Source organism: Carassius gibelio, chromosome A2, assembly GCF_023724105.1.
Source record: "Carassius gibelio isolate Cgi1373 ecotype wild population from Czech Republic chromosome A2, carGib1.2-hapl.c, whole genome shotgun sequence".
NCBI lineage: Eukaryota > Metazoa > Chordata > Actinopteri > Cypriniformes > Cyprinidae > Carassius > Carassius gibelio.
This window is the reverse complement of record NC_068372.1, coordinates 3384578-3405881: the sequence shown is the minus strand read 5'-3', so window position 1 is coordinate 3405881 and position 21304 is coordinate 3384578. Positions and strand designations below refer to the sequence as shown.

Below are 21304 nucleotides of genomic sequence, written 5' to 3'. Positions count from 1 at the left end.
TATTCCATGTCAGCTTTTCAATTATATTTTCAGCAGTTATGTTTTTTTTTTATTATAATTTATATATATGCATAAGTTCATTTGTATAGGGACAGTACAAAAAAAAACATTATCCCAGTCAAAACTGGAAAATATGTATTGCACATAGAGAGTATCGCAAAAGCTACTTGTCATCTTTTTTTTAAAAAATAAAAGGTTTTTCTAAAATAATAATAATAATAATAATAAAAAAGAATAAAACTATTACTCATAGAATAAAGCTACCACAATATGTCATTTATAGACATTGAAATACCTACCTAAATTATACATATAAGAAAAAAAAAGAAAAAAATTACATTAAGTTACACTTTTACATACAAAAATTATTACATTTAAATATGCGTGCTTTACCTTCAATGTAAAGGACTTAATTTCAAGTATTGCCTTAAACTCATTTGGCAACAGGTTCCAGAGTTTGGAACCCTCAATAGAAAAGGCTCTTTGCTCTTGTGTAGTCTACAAAAATTAATCCCACCTGCCAAACTCATAGTGATTCTACTTGTATCATCCTTATCAGTTTACATAGAACGAACTGTGCCTTATTGTGCAAACATTTAAAAATCTATTTTATATATGACAGATTTTTACATTTGTAAAATTTAGCATATCATTTCTTTTTTTTTTTCTTTTTTTAGTTGTGGGAATCCATTCACTCAATTTAGGTTACTGCTTACTATTTTTGATAGCTTTTTTATATGTTTATCAAATTTAAGTTGTGAGTCTAAAACGGTAAAATTAAGCTATTTTACATCCTCTATTACTTTATTATTTACTTGAATTTTTACTTTTCTTTTTGCTTTCTATTAGAAAAGCATATAAAGATAGTTTTCTTAGCATTCAGAGTAAGATGATTTTCCTAGAGCCATATAGATATCCTTTCCATTTGTTTATTTAAAACTGCAGCAACCTTGGCAGATGACTTAGCCGATGTGTAAATTACTGTGTCATCAGCATAAAGCTGACAACATGGTAGATCATTTATAAACAAACTAATGTATAGCCTTTGTTTGATTAGCCTGTTTTTGATTATGTGTAAAAGTAAATATACGCTTTAAAAAAGGGGGAAAAGCCGATATTCACAATGTTCAGGTCTGGTGAATACACCCCAAAATTGTTATTAAAATAAATGTAGCACCCTTCGACACTCGGAAGCTTGTTTTGTTCCTTAACTTTACCTGTATTCAGAGAAATCCCGCCCCCTGCGACAGGATTGGCTGCAAGGGTCTAAAATATATCTGCGATTTGCCAATTAAAAGTGTCATTCATCTATCCGCAACAAATAATAATCAGTTCTAGGGCGGGACTAAAGGGTGGTATCACACACACACACACACACACACTCACACTCGAAACCCATAACATTGAGGATTGTAGTCCGACCCACTGATTCACACACCTGCGCAATATTTGACTAGCGCACACCCACCACCACGAACACGTTCCGTCACCTTTTAATCTCAAACTGTGGTGGTTTTATTTCGTTTTGGCGGTTATTATCCGTTTGTTTTACGGCGCGATATAAAATGCGTCGTTCGGATTGGGGGCGTGTCTCCGAGCGCGAGCTGTAGGATGTATCTCTTCTCCATCTGTTATTCAGTGACACTTTTAACAAGGATATTATGACTCCATCATTTAGCAGTCAGACAGACTCACACAAACGCCTATTTCTGGAGTATATAGTACATTACGCAGATTAGACCGCTTTTTACAACATGTAGACACATGCGCGATACTTAGTCTCTCTGTGAGGGTTCTCATCAGCAGTAACAGTGCGCTTTCAGTTCTCCTTTCTACTGAAGCTGAACGGGCCCGTCTCATCTCATATTATCCTCAAACATGGAGCACACCGGCTGCGTCAACATCTGCAGTCTCACCAGCACCTTACCGGTGATCCCGTACCGGAAACTAACGGACCTGCACTACCTCAGTAAAGGCGGCTTCGGGACCGTGTTCAGGGCGCAGCACAGTGACTGGCGCACCACGGTGGCGATCAAGTGCTTGAAACTGGATTCACCGGTTGGTGAGAGGTGGGTTCAGTCAGTTTACCTGTGCTGTCTGCTTTGCGTCTTTATTAGCATAATAAATGTACGGTTCCTTAACCATTTTCCAAGGTTGTCGGGCTTTTTAATGTGCTGCGATTGTTTCAGTCTGGTAGTCTTCCCATAAACGCTGGTTGTTGCAGGTTTTTAGGAAGGGATACAGTGCAAATAAGGTCACTGATTTAAACTATTGTGCGACACTCACGTACACACATGAAGTATGTGGTCAGACGACATGCTTTGGGTATCTTACTGCAGTTGGGAACTGTATGTCAGAGATGTTTAAATGCATTTTTAGTCATGTTACCGCTATAAAGCGAGAATATGATGGACTCGAATGCTCCAGTCTGGACTAGTCACTAGATGCTCTTTCTGGGCAGACACTGACTGCGAAAGAGTTGAAGGTCAGGTCAGACGTTTCTAAAATCATAGAAAACCTGGAAGTGTCATGGAATGGGATTTCCAGGCCTGGGAAAGTCATGCAAACCAGGTAAACATTAAAGACTTGCATTTTAAAGTCAGGGAGATAGATGTTTAGTTAAAATGAAAGTAGTTCACTTCAAATGTTCCGCCATCATTTACTCGCCCTCATGTTGTTCTAAACTTGAATAAGTATTTTCTTCTGCTAAACACAAAAGGAGAAATTCAGATTTCATCTATGCATTTTCATCTGTATGAGTTGATATTGGATAATTAATGGGAAATTTAGTGGAAATGAGCATCTACGCTGTCATCACACACACACACACACACACGAATCTGTTGTTATTTCTCACACTTGTGTCATTCCAAACCCATATGACTTTTCTTCATCTTTGAACAAAGTAAGATAGTTTTATGGAATTGACTTGCAAGAAAATTAATAACAAAAAATATTTTCATGTGTTTTGAAGATGAATGAAAGTCTTTTAGAACCACATCAGGGTGAGAAATGAGGACCGACTTTTCATTTTTTGATGAACATTTTTTGGTGACTTTATATAATAACATGCAAGTGTTATACACTCCCTTGTAGCATGTAAAATTATTGATTTTAGTTTGTTGTGTTTTAATTTATTCAGGACAAAATAATCATTTTACTATCAGACAAATCCAGTAATGTGAAAATAATTACCAGCTTATCAGTATTGTCCAGAATTTTGATATAGTTTATTTTAATGTTGAATATAATTCCAATACTCTTTCTATATAATTCATATAATGTTTATACTATTTCTGTGCTGTTTTAATGAGTGGCCTTCAAAAAGGACACAGAAGCAACATAAAACTGTTGTCATTTATAAACTATGTCAAGATTTCCCATGTAAGAATGGATAATAGAAAAAGAGCTGTGGTAATCCATTCACTCAATAATTGATATTTCATCCTGTGGTCTGGTGACAGAAAAAAGAAACTGTAGTCCTTGTCTGATCTTTTTACCTTTTTTTTTTTTTTTACAGGGAAAGGAATTGCTTATTGAAGGAAGCCGAGGTGCTTCACAAAGCTCGATTTAACCAGATCATCCAGATCTTTGGGGTTTGTAATGAGCCCGAGTTCTTCTGCATTGTGACTGAGTACATGACCAATGGATCACTGGATGAGCTTCTACATGAGGTATAACTGTACAAACAGCGTCTCTTTTACATTACATACTTCCTGTTTAGTCTAGTAGTATTAGCGTAATGGGCAGTTTCACTTTCTGCTTTATGGCACACAGGTTCTTGAGTGTTGACTTCTGTATTTTCTTATTGTGTTACAGAAAGATATGTACCCAGTGGTGGCCTGGCCGTTGAGACTGCGTATTCTTTATGAGATCGCTTTAGGAGTAAACTTCCTCCACAATATGTCACCACCCCTGCTACACCATGATCTTAAAACTCAGAACATCCTGATGGATGGGGAATACCATGTTAAGGTTTGCGCAGATTTGCTTGAAGATGTCTCCATGCCCCGTTTTAGTAGACTTTCACATGTGTGTTTGGATGCATTAGTAGAAATATTTCCTGGAACTTACAAAATGCAATCAGTCATTGAGTTATCTGAACATCAGGGTGATCAACTATTAATGTTTTTGTTGTCATTTGAGCTGTGTCCATGTTTGTCTGAACGTTATCAATGTCGGTATCTTGTAAGTCTGCTCTTTCCTGTTTCTTTCCCAAGTTTGAATATTTTACTCCTATAAAAAGCCTCTTTTGTTCCCTTTTAAATGAATTCTCTTGCTATGCCGTAACATGTCTTAATTCGTGTGGATTTAAAAAATACCATAATCATTCATTATTTATTCTCTGAGAAGTCTGCAAACCTTTACTACTTAAAAGGGATAATTGAAATTTAAACCTGTATGGCTTTATTCAGTGGAACACAAAAGGAGAAATTTAGAATAATGTACTGGTGGCTCTTTTACTTTCAATTACAATAGGCACCGGAGCTCTGAAGCTTTAAAATGGACACAAAAGCACCATAAAAGTATCATGAAAGTGCTTCATATGATTTGTGTGCTGTAATTCAAGTCTTCTGAAACCATATAATAGCTTTGCATGAGGAACAGACTGTAGTTTTTAGTTGTTATTCACTAAAAATGTCTTCAAATCCAGCCTTCGAAACCCAAGGATTCTTTTATTGTAATTGGAAAATGGATAAAAAAATGCTAGCAAGTGATTATTATTTTCTTTTGCTTTTAAAAATAATTGTGTAGCAAAAAAAAAAAAAAAAGGCAGATAATGGTAAGAACTACGGTAACAAATGTAGTTCAGTGGCACCCTTTTTATTTTGTATCTTGACAGATAAACCCATTTTGGCCGAAAGTAATTTTTTGATTTTTTTTTATGTTGCAACTTTACATTTGGCCTTTCTGATCTAAAGTCTTGTATGTGTGTGTTAATGAATAGATAGCTGATTTTGGCTTATCTAAATGGCGCCAGCTCTCTATCACTAAAGGCTCCGGCTCCAAACCTGCCGAAATGGGAGGCACAGTCATTTATATGCCACCTGAGGAGTACGAACCTTCCAAGAACCGCAGAGCTGATGTCAAATATGACATGTACAGGTCAGTTTCTGTAGATTTGATAAAGCTTCCAGTTTTGACCGGATGAGTGGACTTCCTTCTGAGATTCATATTATTTCTACTACAGGCTTTTAAAGTACTGCTCTTTCAGTTCCTGTATTTTTCGGGGGGCATCCCCTTGAGACGTTCAGCTGTCCTTATTTCACCATGGCCGCAGTCTGTTGCTGACTCAGCAAAATTCCACCCTTAATTTATCTTCAGAGTTCATATGGCGAGCTTGGAAATGTCTGGGAATTTTAAAAGTGATTTCCAGGCCTGGAAAAGTCAGGAAACATTTTTCTAGTTATTCTTATCTCTAAAATATTTGATCTGGCTAGGAATCTATAAAAGCCTTATCCAAGTTACAAGTGAATGGAAAAGCCAATGAAATTCATTGATTAACAGATGTGCAAACCCTTTGACTGGGAGGGAGGAATATAGTAGTACAGGTTGTTGGGAATTATGGGTGGATTTATATAATGCTTCACCAATTTTTCAGAACAAAGAGAGAGGCTGGGAAACAGAAAAACATAACCGAAAAACATTAACCAGTTTCTGGGTTTAATCATAGCTCACCAAAACCGCTCATGAAAGAGGGCTTTATTTTGTTCTTTCACTGCTGTGGTCCAAAAAGAGAAGTGATTTAGAAAGTAAATGTCCACTTGCCAAAATATCTGAGGTTTTGTGATCTTAGTCAGAGGGCATGTTGAAATTATTTGACTGATAGGAAAGTGAGTTTTGTCTCCAAAGGGGGATTGCCAGATTTGGACGTAGAGACTCATCTGTTCTGTGCTTCCTCTTTCAGTTACGCCATCATCATGTGGGAAGTGCTTTCAAGACGGATACCATTTGAAGGTAGGGTCCATTGGCTGATCATGAATTATAGAAAGTGTACCAATGGGTTCCATGACAGTCACCTAGTTCATAGTCTTCTGTTACATTCTGACTGCTCTTGAAAGTGGCCCAAATGTATGTGAACATCGGAAATGATGAACAAAGCGTTTTTTTTTTTTTTTTTTCATTTTTGCATACATTTAAACATAACCAAACTTCAAAAATAAGGACAATTTTGACCTCATATCTTCTCATTTCTTATAACAACATACAGAATAAGCCAATATCTTAAACAAAAGAGGACAACCCATGAATCAGTAGCTTCAGTGTTAATCAGGGCACATATTCATGAAAATTATTAGTTGCAAAATTCCTAAAAAACATGGGTGTTTCCCGTTAGAATTAAAGCGAGCATCCTGGTTAAGATACAATTTATTCACAAATCAATCTTAACCCTCTTAAGTGTCAAAAATTGTTAGGAGATCTGCTCCATAATCATATCGTCCTATCCTTAACCTGTGAGATCGCCAATACATGATACTACAATATAATTACAATAATTACAATGCTTACATTTCCTCAGTTATGTAAACAGCTGCTACAGAAAATGAGCAAAGAAAATCATCGCTGACTTCAGTCTAGCGCGAGTTTATAACTTTAAAAATCACTCCTGTTATATTTGGTGAAGAAATCTACACCGTGTTGGATGAATCTTATATTATAATTAGAATCTCTTATTAAACGAAGTCTCATCTGAACATCTCTGATTGGCCATTGCATTCATAAAGTCAACGGAATCGTGTGTGATTGGTTATAATGCGCAACACTGTAAACACGCGGAAAAATAAATATGATGGAACAAGTAAGTCCTAATATTAATTCGATAGTATTACTAGCCTAATAATAATCATAAGCGTCTTGTTATTGGCAAAGCCTGTCACAACCAATCACAGTCTTCAAAAGAATGCATCATACCTAGCAACAGGTTCAAACCCCGCCTCCTCGCTAAGATGAAAGTTTTTGTCTTTTCCTTGTTCAGAGCTGTTCTCAGACTAGTTCCTAGTTAGAAATCTGTAAGATATATTAGAAGCTCTCTGAGAGGATTCTGTGAAGCTTTAAGAATACCAGCCAGGATCCTTTCAGTGACTCTAGAGATTATGCCATACTTGGACAACTCATTAAAATGTTCTCGAAACTAATAATGAATGTGTAAATCAGACTGCTTTAAATCTGTCAGTCTAGCACTTGTAAGTACTGATATAGGCCTATAAACTAAACTCCTCTTATTCACCATTAAAATAATGCATTTATGTGATTGGTTACAGTATGAAATGTCAGTAAAATACCAAAACCAAATTTTCAGTTATAAAGACCTTTTTTTTTTTTTGTCATGGATGGAATACTGTACTGAAATAATCTTAAAGTTTTCCCTGCTTATTCTATTCAGTACAAAACATAAAGATCAAACGCCAGGCTTTGTTAAAGTTAACGAAAATCCAGTTACTTGAAATAAAACGTTGACTGGAAATTTTTTTTTTTTTTTAACAAATCAGATTTTATTTCAGCTAGTTGCCAATGCAAGGTGGTCACACTTTAGTTTGGGGGCCAGTTCTCACTATTAACTAACTATTAACCAAGACTTTTGCCTTAATAAACTCCTAATTGACTGCTTATTAATAGTAGGGTAGGTGTTACGTTTAGGTATGGGGTGAATAAAGGGATCTAGAATGTGATCATGCAGAATAAGGCATTAATATGTGGTTTATAAGTACTAATTAACAGGCGATATGCTAGAATGCTGTGCAACTAACTAAAAGTGAGAACTGGTCCCTAAACTAAAGTGTGTTAACAGCAATGTTTTTAATTTTCATTTAGTTTACCTTGATATACTAAAATAACTAAGCTAAAACTGAAAATTAAACAAATAAATAAAAATTCTATATACATAATTTGCAAAAAAAAACAAAAAAAAACTGTACAATTAAAATGAAAACTAAAATATAAAAATAAAAGCTAATTCAAAGTAACCAAAGTAGCACAGGAACCAGTGAAGTTAAATTCATTGTGCAGCCCTACTCAACACTAAGCACATTTTGCTGTGTCATGTTTTTGATGCAAAAAAAAAAAAAACTCCTGACACAGATTTCCTCTCATGGTCACTTCCTCCAGTTTCATAAACTGCAGCCATTTGTGTATCCAGGCAACATTCCTCCTTTCTCCGTCACTGTCCTCTTGTTGTTTCTGTGAGCAGAGGCCACCAATCCCATGCAGATCATGTTCAGTGTTCTCCGAGGATCTCGACCCGACACAGGCCTGGACAGTCTGCCAGCAGAAATTCCCAGTCGAGAGACCCTCATTAAACTCATGACCAGCGGCTGGACCGCGGCCCCAAATGAACGGCCCTCCTTTCTCAGTGAGTGTCAGCCTGATCCCCACCCTTGACCTTTCCCCTGCTTTTCACAATTCTTCTGAATGTGTTTACTTCATGCTGTCACATTCCAATATGATGACCTTTTCTTGTGGATCGTTAAATATTGTAATTGTTTAACCACAATTCTATCATTCGCTCTTACTGGCAATTCTGGTGTTACTGACAAGTAAAAATGTTGAGTCATTAAAAGTTAAGTTTTCTCATGATGATTTCTGTTTTGCAAACCCTGCAACAGATCAGGGGAATGAGGAAATGAGTGTGAATAGACAGAGAGAGCAGTGGGCTCATCTTCATCCAGAATTGTCGTCTCTTTCTTTTGAGAGACTGTTACCTTATTCACGGTGCACTTTCAGATTTAAAAACTTTGCAAGATGTTTTCATTCATTTAGAGGTGTATTATACACTGGATGAAAGGTAATATTCAAAAATCCATAATAGGGGTTCTTTAATGTACCAGATATGCTTAAGAAAATCACTGATTACTGATGTATTTTAGATTGTAAATAAAACCGAGCATACCTTGAACCACAGACCTTATTTCAGGCATTTAACCAAAAACCCATTCAGAAAACTTTCAGAGAAATTCAACTGGAAGTCTTTTACAGTAGTGTTTCTACAGTAGTAGTTTTTACAGTACTGTTTTGAGATGTGAGCAACTGAACAAACCCTGTTTATTCTGATGACAGATTGAGCAAGAGGGCATGATGTATGTGTAAACATGACTGGTGACCATACATACATTTTGAATATATATATTTTATTCAATTATTTTGAAGCGTAATAGCTGCTTTGTCTGTACTGTACAGATTGTCTTATTGACCTGGAGCCCATGCTGAGAAGATTTGATGAGATTAATTTCTTGGAAGCAGTGTTGGAAGTGAAACGAACAAAGGTAACTATGCATGGATGAACTATTGGTTTAATTCCCATTTTTGTCTAGATTTAGTTAGTGGAATTAGTTTAATTGTTACTGTAAAGCAAAAAAATAAATAAAAAGTATTGTAATTTTTGTGCCGGCTTTCCCTCAGTATATGAGGCCATCAAGCTGCTGCTCATCATCTCAAACAAATGGGAAACTAATCCAAGAAAAGATTGTGAAGGAGCAAAACATCCCTTGGCCAGTAAGTTACTATGGTTTTTTAAATATAAGTCCTGGGCTGTTGATGATTCAGTATTTAATCAGAGATGAGAATGGTCTGATGGGGGTCTTAATTTTCTTGTTCATGTTACAGGACAACAGTTCCACATCTGGATCTGGATCCTGCTCTTCCCACGAAGCAGAAATATCCCATCCGGGCTGCCTTACCATATCCAATCCCTCTCAAGGCAGGACTCATTTCTTCTAAAAGTGATAGATCACCCCAAAAATTGTTCTGCCAACACTTACTCACCGTCGTATTGTTCACTACTTGACTTAATTTCTTCCACAAAAACAAATTTGCTGGAATTGCTGTATGAGAAAATTCATAGTATTATTTTAAGGTGTCCTTGTTACACGTTACATGTTATTATAACTTATTATTATAACAACAATTAAGGTTGCACATTATTTTACAGTACATGTACTAACATGTACTTATAGTGTACTTACAGTGTATTTAACTAAGAAAGTTCTGGTAACACAAGGTTATGTTTAGGGGTAGGTTCAGGGTTAGTACCTAGTTATTACATAGTTATTGTAATTACTATAATAAGTACATAGTATGTACATGAGAAACAGGACTGTAAAATAAAGTGCTACCACAATTAATTATTCATAATTACATGCAAGTAACCCTAACCATATAGTAAGTACATGTAGTTCAAAAGACAAACGCAGACGAAATGTTAGGGTATTGGTTGGTTTATTGGTTCTGTTCTACATCATCAGGTGTGTCAGCTGCTCAGGCTGGTCCGCAGGCATCATTAATATCCCTTCCGCTTGATCCTCCAAAACCTCTTGTGGACCACTGCTCTCAGAACAACCTCAGCCCTGAATACCAGACGGCGCAGCATGTGTCCGACCTCAACATCCCGTTCAACCCGCATGCGTCACAGAGTGAAAGTGACCTGCCTCTTCCCATACAACCCCTCACGCTGCAGCCACATCCACAAGGTAACCTGTTAGTCATACCTTGAATAGGACCAAAGCATCTGTAAGGTCTTTTTAAAAGTTGCTGTCAACTTTTGGCATCCTTGATTCAGGCTCTCCTTAATGTGCTCTTGACTTTCCTTGCAGATTTTGTCACAGCATTGGACACTCAAGGTCCGGTAGCTCGCTGGATTGCTGCCCGAAGGGAGGATGTGGTGCGGCAGATGACGGAGGCGTGTCTCAACCAGAGTTTAGATGCTCTGTTGTCCCGTGAGCTGCTGATGCGCGAGGATTATGAACTGGTCGTGAACCAACCCACACGTACCGCCAAAGTGCGGAAGCTTCTAGACACTTGCGAGCGGCACAGCGAGGACTTCTGCCGCGTGGTGGTGCGGAAGCTCCAGGACAACAAACAGATGGGCCTTCAGCCCTACCCCGACCTCAGCACCACCAGCCCTCCGCCTCCACCTTATACCGCCCCCAGCACCCCCTTCCTCTCCAACTCCTTTAACAACACACGACTCTTCTGACCTTCTCCCAACTCCCAATCACTGCTCTTGAACCAGAGCTCTGTGAGTCCTTCTTTCAGTTAAGGATGGTCCCTGTTCACATGCTCTTACGTTTGTGCTGCTTGGCCGAAACTTTGTGTGCCTGGACAAGTGCTTTTGCCCCTGTGGTTAAGGTGTTGGTGCCTATGACACACAACTTTAATGGTTGCAACGTACAAGACAGATTTCGGTCAAATAGCCACTTAGCTTGTTTTGACTTCTGAGCTATACTGGTTGTTGGCGTAAGCCTAAATCCTTGATGACAGGGACACCAATTTAAGCAGCACAGTGGTTTTACATTGCCACGTTTTAAACCTTATTCCAGTCATCAAAAGAATCTGGTTGCTGCTACTCGGAAAAGCAGTGAAACGCATAAGCAATCAATTCTATCCTGTCAATTTGCACTTTCCATGCCAGCGGATTTAGTAAAATAGAAGACTTGAGGTAAAGTTATAAAGACACACCTTCCTGTAATGCCACGAAACGTCCCGATTACTGCACAGTTGCATGTCTGGACTTGATGAAAGCTCATGTGAATCAGCAGTTTTGTTCTTCCTCTTTATAAACCAGTTTTTTTCCCACACTGCACTCAGAGTCTGTTGGTTGTTTCACTATAGGTCAGGGTTGGTGGACGTTTTGCAGTAGACCTTTGTCAGGGTAGATGCAGTTAAGACTGTAAGTTGAAAATTGCAGTGTATTCAATGGGTTCTACAACAAATACATCTTGAGAATTAGACATGACTTTGAAAATTATGACAACCCCAGCTTTTGAACAGATGGAATGTTGCATACTGTATATTGTGGCCCATTTGCTTTACTTAATGAGAAGTCCATTAAATAAAGTACAAAATAAAGTCCATTGGCACACCAGTGGTTCAGTGGTTTGGCCATTAAGGGAAACTTCACCTAAAATGAAAGTATTGTCTTCATCGTCGTCATCCTCATGTCATTCCAAACCTATAAGACTTTCTTTCTTTTGAAAAATGTTTTTGTCAGTGGGGTCCAGTGTCCAGTTTTGTTTGGACCCCATTTACTTTTATTGTGCGAAAACATTCTTCAGGAGAAATGCCAACAAGTTAGCTTTGGCATGTTTGGATTTTTGTGGTCTATTGAAGAATTTGTAGATTTTTTTTTTTTTTTTTTTTTTTTGCCCAGCTGCAAATGGAACAAACCAAGCTCCCTGCCTCTCTGGGTTTTCCATTGAGCCAATCAGATGTGTCATTCTTTCCTTGTTTTTTTTTTTTTTCTTTTGGTACAGTGACTACTGTAGCATCCTGTTAGTGAGCAATATTGGATGAAGCTGACTCAATCCAGGCTGAATCGGTTGGTACACTGGAGTCTACAATGATAGAACTCACACAAACTGGCTGAGACCAACATTACACACCAGCCTTTTCTTCTCGGTCATGTTTTTGATGTCTTAAATGGCATGTCAATCAAATGCATTAACTCAATAAATAAGATAATCAGAGACCCTGTTAACTGAACCATATGTGGCCCAGAGTTGTTCACACTTCAGCTTAGATAAGTTTCTTTTCATAAATGTGTGCCATCTACCGTATGTAGCCTAGTTTGCACTGGTTACCACTGGCTCCAGATGTAGCAGCAGACAGAGCACAGTTTACAGCACTTTTAAAACATAAAATAGACTCTAGCTGAAGCAACTGTGTGAAATATTCTGATGTTTCCATCACATCTGAATAGATTTGAAGAAATGCAATCGGCAAGATGCTTTTTTTTAAGAAACAGAGTAGTGACTCTTTACTACTGTTTATCCAACCGTTGCCAGTTTAGAGCAGTTTTCTGCCAGGTCATTTCAAAACTAAACCAAAGGGAATGAGTTAGCACTGTCAATATTCTACTGATCCTCAAGCAGAAGGCAAATGGAATTTGTGCTGATGGTTTGGTCTTTTTTAGCTTGACCCATGAGCCAAGCATATGCTTGTTGATAATATGAAGCGTTCGGTGAGGGTTTTGCTGTTCTCCAGTGTTTTCAGGCATTGAATTCCTGTGCTGGTGGGGTTGCATGATTCTTTGCTGTAGACTTCCCCTCTGTTCAAACAGACATTGTTTTAGAGGCCTTATTGTTACAGAGGTGATGTATTTTCCTTGAATATGTCCCCTGGAATGTCCTGAAATAGTTTTTTTTTTCTTCGCTAAATTGCTCATGCTGTAGTTTTGGACTTGATTTCGATGCATGTTGATTGAGCATCACACTGATAAATACTGAGCAGAATTCGATTCAAAGTCTCGCTAAGTTGGTGTTTGATGTTAATGAATCCTTTTCAATGCAAGAATCAGATTTGTAGTTGTTATTTACACTTTTTATTACAGATTTGTTTGTTGACTTTCCTTGTTTTGGGACCAGTTATGATATAAAGAGTATGTATGGCCTGTTATTTTTTGTATTTATTTAAAGAGTTTCTTAGTGATAATTGACATGCATCTTAAGTATGCGTCATGTAATGGGTTGTTGTGTATTTTTCTATGAAGTTTTGCAAATGATGTTGTGTGCCAATCTGGTGATGCTTCGAGGCTGAATTCATCTTTAGATTATTCTGTGGCTGAATCTACTTTAGCGCTCATCTCAGCAATATATCAGAAATATACTGAATTGCTTAATGGGCTTATTAGGTCTGGATACAAAAAGTGTTGTGTTTTTATTCATGTCACATTTAAAAATCACCCAGGCTAGGGTTTTATTTTAAATGACTACTACTGATATCATTATTCAGTTTTTGCCTTGAAGCTCTTAGACTTGACATAAATGGCTTGTCATCAAAGATTAAATGACAATAATGTATAGCATATGTAGCAGTGTACAAGTGTACATCTGTGCTCTGGTACTATGTGAGGTGCTTCCACAAAGCGTGATGTGTGATTAAAATGTGTAGAATTTCCTGAAGGTGTGGGGTTTCTTCTGTTCGTGTTGCCTGAAAGTACATTCTGAACTGTGTTTTCACAATAGCTGGTTCTAATCTGGTTTAAGCGTGACCTCTCTCAACAATAGTGTGCTTTTGAAATCTGTTATGACCTACAAAAACCATTTCCTCATTGATTTGCACGGGACTGTTACCTGCACACGCAAGATATCTGGGTGGTTGCCTTAAAAGAGCTCACCACATGGTTTCTGTGACATCTGTGGCCATATTTACAAACAAAATTAGGGGAAAAAATATACGTCAGAAATTTGTGAGAAGCGTTTTAGAGCAAAATTACTATCTCATGATTTTAGAACCTAAATATCTAAATATTTACATTTATAATGTATTAAATTATGTCTTTTTAAAAATAGACGAAAAATAGATAATGCCTGAACCTCTTTTGTAAACGTTATTAGATGTGCGGTTACTGTACCTTTCTTCAATACCATTCAAAAGTTTGGGTAAGTACTTCTTAATTTTTACGCTCGCAGCTGCAATTATTTGGTTAAATATAAATACGGTAATGTCTTCTAACCCACACAATCCTTCAGAAATTATTCTGATTTTTATTTTTTGAAATGAATTGGATTTTTGTGGAAACATTGACAAATATAAAAATCTGGATCCTCTGAGTAATAAAATATCAAAAGAACAGCATTCATTTGATAAAGAAATCTTTTGTTACTTAAAAAAATATTTTTACTTTCATTTTTGATCATTTTAATTACAATTTTATTCAAAAAGAGAATACTTTTTTGGGTGGAGTATCCCTTTAAGGACACCACCCGCATCTAGTAAGGAGAAGGTGAACTCAGTTCTGCATTCGTGCGTCTGAGACGCAACTCTCTGTATGCACACCGAACACAGCAATCGAGTACTCCGTTTAATTCTTTTGCATATACTTTTGTTTGAACACTCTCAAATATCTTGAATGTTTTAATTGGGGCGGTTTAAAAACACATGCAAATGATAAGCATCGCTTAGGGCCCCACACAGCTGTAGGCCCCTACAATCATCACCACCTGTCACTAGCGACGGCCCTGGTCTCAGGCCTTAGCAGTTTGGTGAACCTGTTTAAAGCAAATCTCTTAAAAACTTCTATTGATGACATAAAACTGTTTGTGAATACGGCCCTTGTTGCTAAATATGTCTTCTGTATTGTAACATTATGGGACGATTTTATCATCCGCCAGAAAGAAATGCCCTTGTGGAGTTTGATCATTGAATAAGTATCTCCTCAATAAGCTGCAACAAGTTGAAGAGTCATTTCAGTGTTGCACAAACGAGTTGCGCAAGTTTAATACTTGAGGTCAGAGGGTTCATAGTAACAGTGCCTTAGTAAACACCTCTAATAATGGGCAAGCAGCCTGTCCTTAAACTGAGCTCTAGAGCCAGAGCTAGAACAGATCAGATAACAAAGACAAGCTTTAGTTCAACAGCGTTTTACTGAGCTACTTTAACTTGCAATAGGGGTGGACAGGCGTTCTCTCTCTCTCTCTCTCTCTCTCTCTCTCTCTCTCTCTCTCTCTCTCTTCTCTCTGAGTACAGACCTCTTAAAATAGACAGGGCAACTCAAGAAGCCATTTTGCCTCTGGTGGAAAAACATCATGGTCTGCGGTCAGGGATTGCGACAGCTCTCATCCTGTTGACCTGTTACACCCTGTGACAGTCTTGCTTTCTTCAATCTGACCAGGATCACCATCACTCTGGAAACTTGTAGATCTCTGTAATCCACATTCTTTTCATTTTTTCCAACAGCATTCCCTTCTGACATGATTAAAGGTAAAGTACAAAAGTTTGCTTTTGGCACTACATTTAAAAATGTTAAATAGGAGCCCAAACGGTTGGCCCTACAGTGGCATTTCCATGGGTAAGTGAGGGTTGCCTGTTGGTAAAATATCCAAATGTGAGGCGATTTCTTGTTGTTATTTTGTTATTATAAAAAAAAAAAAATTGAATTACCTTCAAACTAATTGTAACAGAGTGCTCAAGACAACATCAAATACAGGAATATTGGTGACAAAAATAGACTCCTAAAACAATGGTCTTTAATGTAGTTTATTGGTAACTTTAGTTTAGGGACCAATTCTCAGTATTAAATATTAAATTTACATTTTATTAAATTTAAATAGCTTATTAGCTATTATGGTCACACTTTATTTTAAGATCCAATTCTCACTATTAACTAACCATTAACTATGACTTTTGCCTCAGTTAACTCCTAATTTGCTGCTTATTATTAGTTTATAAGGTAGTTGTTAAGTTTAGGGTATTGGGTAGGATTATGGATGTTGTGCATTATATGTACTTTATAAGCACTAATAAACCACCATTATGTTAATAATATGCAAGATAATAAGCAACTAGTTATTTGTGAGAATTGGACCCTTTACTACAGTGTCACCGCTATTACTAGCATATTTATTAGTTTTAATAAAACATGCTTTATTCTGCATGACCATATTTTAGATCCCTAATTCACCCATACCTAAACTTAACAACTACTGCACTAACTATTAATATACAACAAATTAGCAGTTTATTGAGGAAAAATAATAATAGGCAATAGTTAGTTAATAGTGAGAACTGTTCCCCAAACTAAAGTGTGAAATTGACTAATATATCATTGAAATCAAAAGTTGCGTCAGTTAATATCTAATGAACCTGAGCTGAATGAACTAACAGTAAATAGTTGTATTTGTATTAGCATTATCAAAGATAAATAAATAATGTAACAAATTCAGAGTTGTCAAGTAATGAAGTACAAATACTTCGTTACCTTACTTAAGTAGACATTTTGGGTATCTATACTTTGTTTGAGTAATTATTTTTCAGCCGACTTTTTACTTCTACTCCTTACATTTTCACCTAAGTATCTGTACATTCTACTCCTTACATTTTAAAAATAGGTTCATTACTGCTATTTCATTCTTGCTTGTCATCATTAAAAAAAAAATAATAAATTAACTTATCCAGATAAATCGCGCCATCCGCATGGAGTGAATTTGATTGTGGTTGGATGAGAAGTATAAACATATACCATTCCGACACCCTATTGGTTTGTAAAACTTAATTGTAAACCTTTCATGATTATGAGGTTTTTAACTGACTAAAGTTATGATAACTGACTAAATATATTTGAATGTTTGATAGACTTGACGTCATTACGTCATTGCCAATGACGTCATTACGTTGAGCGTAAAGATCCGGTGAACCATTTTTTTTTCAACTGGTTTTTTTAATTGAACCATCCGAAAGAACCGGTTCACGTAAAAGAACCGAACTTCCCATCACTACCCTTAGCACATATATACGCATACTTAAATTGTACTTATTTAAATATACTTAATTTAATCATACGTACTTTATACATACACTACTGTGCAAAAGTCTTAGTCACGTTAGTATTTTCACCTAAAAGAATGGTGTTCGGTCAGTTATTTCTATATTTTGCTGTAGTGTGTCAGTAGAAAATATCAGTTTACATTTCCAAACATTCATTTTGCCGTTGTCAGACTGCTTGCGCATTCAAAATCACACTAGATTATTATTCAAATTAATGGCAAACTGATATTTCCTTCCTTCCTACTTTATAAAGAATGAGCATACAGTCATTCACAGAACTAATTAAAGACAGTGACAGACAGCAGTCAACTTAACTAAATATCGGCGATACAGTAGAAACATTATGTGTGGTTTTGTATTAAATAATTACCCAGATTGTGAAATATATTTATTAGCCTTAGATTAAGGAAAGCACAGATTGAGAAATGAGAGCGTCCAAGGTGAAATCTATGGATTTATTTTAAATATTTGTAATGTTATTTAATGTTATCCATAGTTTTTTTTGTGGCTCTTTTTTTTAAAGTATCGGTTCAAACACCAGTACCATTTTAGAAGTATCGAAATGGCACCGGACCCTACTTAAAAGTTATTATTTCTCACTACTGGCTCATTTACCAAATGGGTGCTTTCTCTTCATCCTCCGCAAATTAAGCTTCTGTAGGTAGTTCGGTAGTGACTTTTGAATAAATTAGCATTTGCGATTGACAATGTTGTGATAAGTAGTCTATACCAACTTTGTAACTCGTTAATCCACTCGTTAATCTGGAATATTTTGCATGTAATATGTTTGGGGACTTTACAGTAACGTCCCATTAGTTAATGTAAGTTAATGCATTAACTAACACTGAGCGATATGTTTGTTACTGTACATTATATCTTAAACTTTGCTAATGTTAATAAACATACATATTACTGATCTAAAATATAACTGTTCTTTGTTAGTTCATTCAGCTCAGGTCCATTAAATAATATTATCAGAGACAACTTTTGATTTTAATAATGCATTAGTAAATGTTAATATTAATATATCATAAATAAATTCTGCAGAAATATTTTTCACTGTTAGTGCTGAATAATGTAACTAATATTAACAGATGGAATCTTATCGTAAAGTGTTACCAATATTTAAAGGCACAATATGTATTTTTTGCCGCTGGAGGGCGTGTATTAAAAATAAAGAGATAAAGGCGTAGCTGTTTCATCATTATACATACATTTGCAGGTTCATTTATAATCTTACTCTGTGTAGTCGTCGCTGATCTATTAAAACGCACAAACACATTAAAGTCTTCTACAAAACGAAACCAGAAATCGAAGGGTTATGACATCATTGACAGGCGACACCATGACACTATGGACATGGTCCGTGTCACTAGTTAAAATTGCTTATTTCTCTGGATTTGAACATTCATCAACATATTTGAGATTTATGTAAGTACACAAATCAGCAAAATACATAACACTGTTTTTGTGTTTTTGGGGTATTTTAATCAAGCAATCTTACATATTGTGCTTTCAGTGCCAATCACAAATTTGTTCCATTCTAAATGTGGTAACAATTAATATAGACCGATATGAAGACAAAATGTTGTTCTCAAAGTAATTTTGCATTGTGCAAATTAATAAGAAACAACAGTCGAAACAATGCTGTGTCTGGGTTGTTAATGCTAAACAAAACCACCATAAACATAATCAAAATTGTGTTTAAAGGGGGGGGGGGTGGGGGGGTGAAATGCTCGTTTTCACTCAATCTCCTGTTAATCTTGGGTACCTATAGAGTACTGCATCCTTCATATCTCCAAAAAGTCTTTAGTTTTATTATATTTATAAGAGATAAATAGTCTGTGAAAAAAACACGAGCGTCTGGAGGCGTGACGCGTGGGCGGAGCTAAAGAATCACGAGCACGAGTAGGCTTTTGCGTTGAGAGCGTTTGGAAGTTGTGACATTACCGTGAGGAAAAAAAAACCATCATCCAAAACAAACCATGGCTAACAGTCAGATTCAGCCGTTTATTTATGATCCAGAATCAGATCCCGAGGCTGAAACTGAACGAAAGCAGCAGCAGCAATGACTACAGCAGGACGTCTCTATGTGGTATATAACGTTATTGAAACTGTATATATTTGCTTAGCGGTTTTGGAAAAAGACTAAGTTCCACTTTATGTCGTCTTTTTTTTTTTTTAAGGTGTACAAGGTTTACTTGATGTGCTTACGCGCCGATAGTTAAGTTAACAACACAGAGATATTTGAAGCAGTTTTACTCACCGCCTGTGGTTCCAACACACGATCGTGACCCTTTTTCGTTGGGACTGCATTATCCTTAAGAAATAAACAATGTGCAAATCCGGCATCAAACTGGGCCTTGTTTGTAAAACAAGCATCTTCGAAATGCAGGGGAACAAATAAAAACACTTGCACAACTCCGTTGATGCTCTGTAAAAATAAACTCCATCCACTGGTCCCTTAATGCTGTTTTTTTTTTTTTTTTTTGGTAATCTGTGCAGGGTTGTCTTGCCCTGGCAACCAAAAACATACTTCTTTTGTGACAATTCGCAACGCTCTCGCTCTGATCAGTGAATGTCTCTTCTCTTCTGGCAGAAGTGCCTCAGGACCCATATAAGGAAATTCCGCTCCATTTAACGTCACACAGACCCATACTCGAAAAAAACTTTCCGAAACTTGTGACAAACCGGAAGGAGTATTTTTGGAACAAAAATATTACTTTAAACGTACAACTTAATTTTTGAAACTTTGTCCATGTTTAGCATGGGAATCCAACTCTTTAACAGTGTAAAAAACTCAGTATGCATGAAATAGCATTTCACCCCCCCCTTTAACGAGTTGTACCAGTAATTACAAATGTAATAACTGTTAACTTCTTGTGTCTTCAGCATGAAGAAACTGATGTCTTTAGCCCAAAAACTCTGTCCAGGGTCACGGAGAGACCTGGACGTAAAGAAACCGGCTGGAGCCTGCAATGGTCTAGACCCGCCGCAGGAGAAGATGATCATGAGGAGGGAGATTTCTCTCACTAATGGCATCTGCTTAATTGTGGGCAACATGATTGGCTCAGGCATTTTTGTGTCGCCAAAGGGTGTGCTGATGCACAGCGCCTCCTACGGCCTTTCGCTGGTCATCTGGGCTCTCGGTGGCATCTTTTCTGTGTTTGGTGCACTGTGTTATGCAGAACTTGGAACCACTATTACAAAGTCTGGCGCTAGTTACGTGTACATCCTGGAGGCTTTTGGGGGTTTCCTTGCTTTCATTCGTCTGTGGACGTCCATCCTGCTGGTCGAGCCGGCTAGCCAGGCGGTCATCTCGCTGACGTTTGCCAACTACCTGGTGGAAGCGTTCTACCCAACCTGTCAGCCTCCGTACGATGCTGTGAGGCTGATAGCAGCGGCTTGTCTCTGTGAGTCCTCAGTGTGAAAGTCTTGTCTGCTTTTTCAGTATTGAAGAGCAATACTGCCTTTTTAATCTTTGATCAACCACCTCTTAAACGACTTCCCTTTTCGGCTGGTTTCTGTTAGTCATTGTGTGAGATCCTGTCACCCCAAAGCCATTGTATTTCCTGAGACAAATTTTTCTTATCAAATTCAGTGCCTTATTAGAAATGATATAAAATGACTTTATCATGTATTTTTTCTTAATTACAAAAAATGAATTTGTCATTTAAGTTACATGTAACATTAGGCTATATGCCTAAAGCTAAACGTTTTCAAATTAAACATTTCACTTTGTGTGTTTTCAGTTAGCTTAGCTTATTAGCTTAGCATAACATTTAGTCCTTAAGAATGTCTTGACTGGGATACTTTACCCCAAAAAGGATCATTTTTATTTACTTACCCTCATGTTATTGCAAAACAATTTGTCTGTTAAACGCAAAAGAAGATATTTTGAGAAATGTGTCAAAGTTTATTGTTCATACAATGCACGTCAGTGGGCTTCAGTGTTGTTTGGTAGCCAGTGTTCTTCAAAATATCTTCTTTTGTGTTTTACAGAAGATTGAAGGTCATTCAGGTTTGGAACAACTTGGGAGTGAATAAA

General features: G+C 36.9%; 2 protein-coding genes across 2 annotated transcripts; both read left to right on the top strand.

The window, feature by feature from the left end:
* Positions 1 to 1365: 1365 nt before the first annotated feature.
* On the top strand, positions 1366 to 13887 carry LOC128021969 (receptor-interacting serine/threonine-protein kinase 2). Its single transcript, XM_052609087.1, has 11 exons — positions 1366 to 2069; positions 3521 to 3674; positions 3820 to 3975; positions 4949 to 5106; positions 5909 to 5958; positions 8189 to 8350; positions 9175 to 9260; positions 9397 to 9489; positions 9601 to 9694; positions 10239 to 10463; positions 10587 to 13887. The coding sequence occupies exons 1-11, from the start codon at positions 1879 to 1881 to the stop codon at positions 10967 to 10969; spliced, it is 1752 nt and encodes a 583-aa protein (XP_052465047.1). The 5' UTR covers positions 1366 to 1878; the 3' UTR covers positions 10970 to 13887.
* A 1577-nt stretch (positions 13888 to 15464) lies between these two features.
* Positions 15465 to 20796, top strand: LOC128021964 (Y+L amino acid transporter 2-like). Its single transcript, XM_052609074.1, has 2 exons — positions 15465 to 15693; positions 20149 to 20796. The coding sequence occupies exon 2, from the start codon at positions 20150 to 20152 to the stop codon at positions 20684 to 20686; it is 537 nt and encodes a 178-aa protein (XP_052465034.1). The 5' UTR covers positions 15465 to 15693; position 20149; the 3' UTR covers positions 20687 to 20796.
* The last annotated feature ends 508 nt before the right edge of the window (positions 20797 to 21304 follow it).

Excerpts from the sequence above, each read along its gene's own strand:
- LOC128021964 (XM_052609074.1), top strand. The coding sequence starts at position 20,150 with ATGAAGAAACTGATGTCTTTAGCCCAAAAACTCTGTCCAGGGTCACGG.
- LOC128021969 (XM_052609087.1), top strand. The coding sequence starts at position 1,879 with ATGGAGCACACCGGCTGCGTCAACATCTGCAGTCTCACCAGCACCTTA. Across the intron at positions 3,976-4,948 it reads ATGGGGAATACCATGTTAAG|ATAGCTGATTTTGGCTTATC; the intron begins GTTTGCGCAGAT and ends GTTAATGAATAG. Across the intron at positions 5,959-8,188 it reads AAGACGGATACCATTTGAAG|AGGCCACCAATCCCATGCAG; the intron begins GTAGGGTCCATT and ends TTCTGTGAGCAG.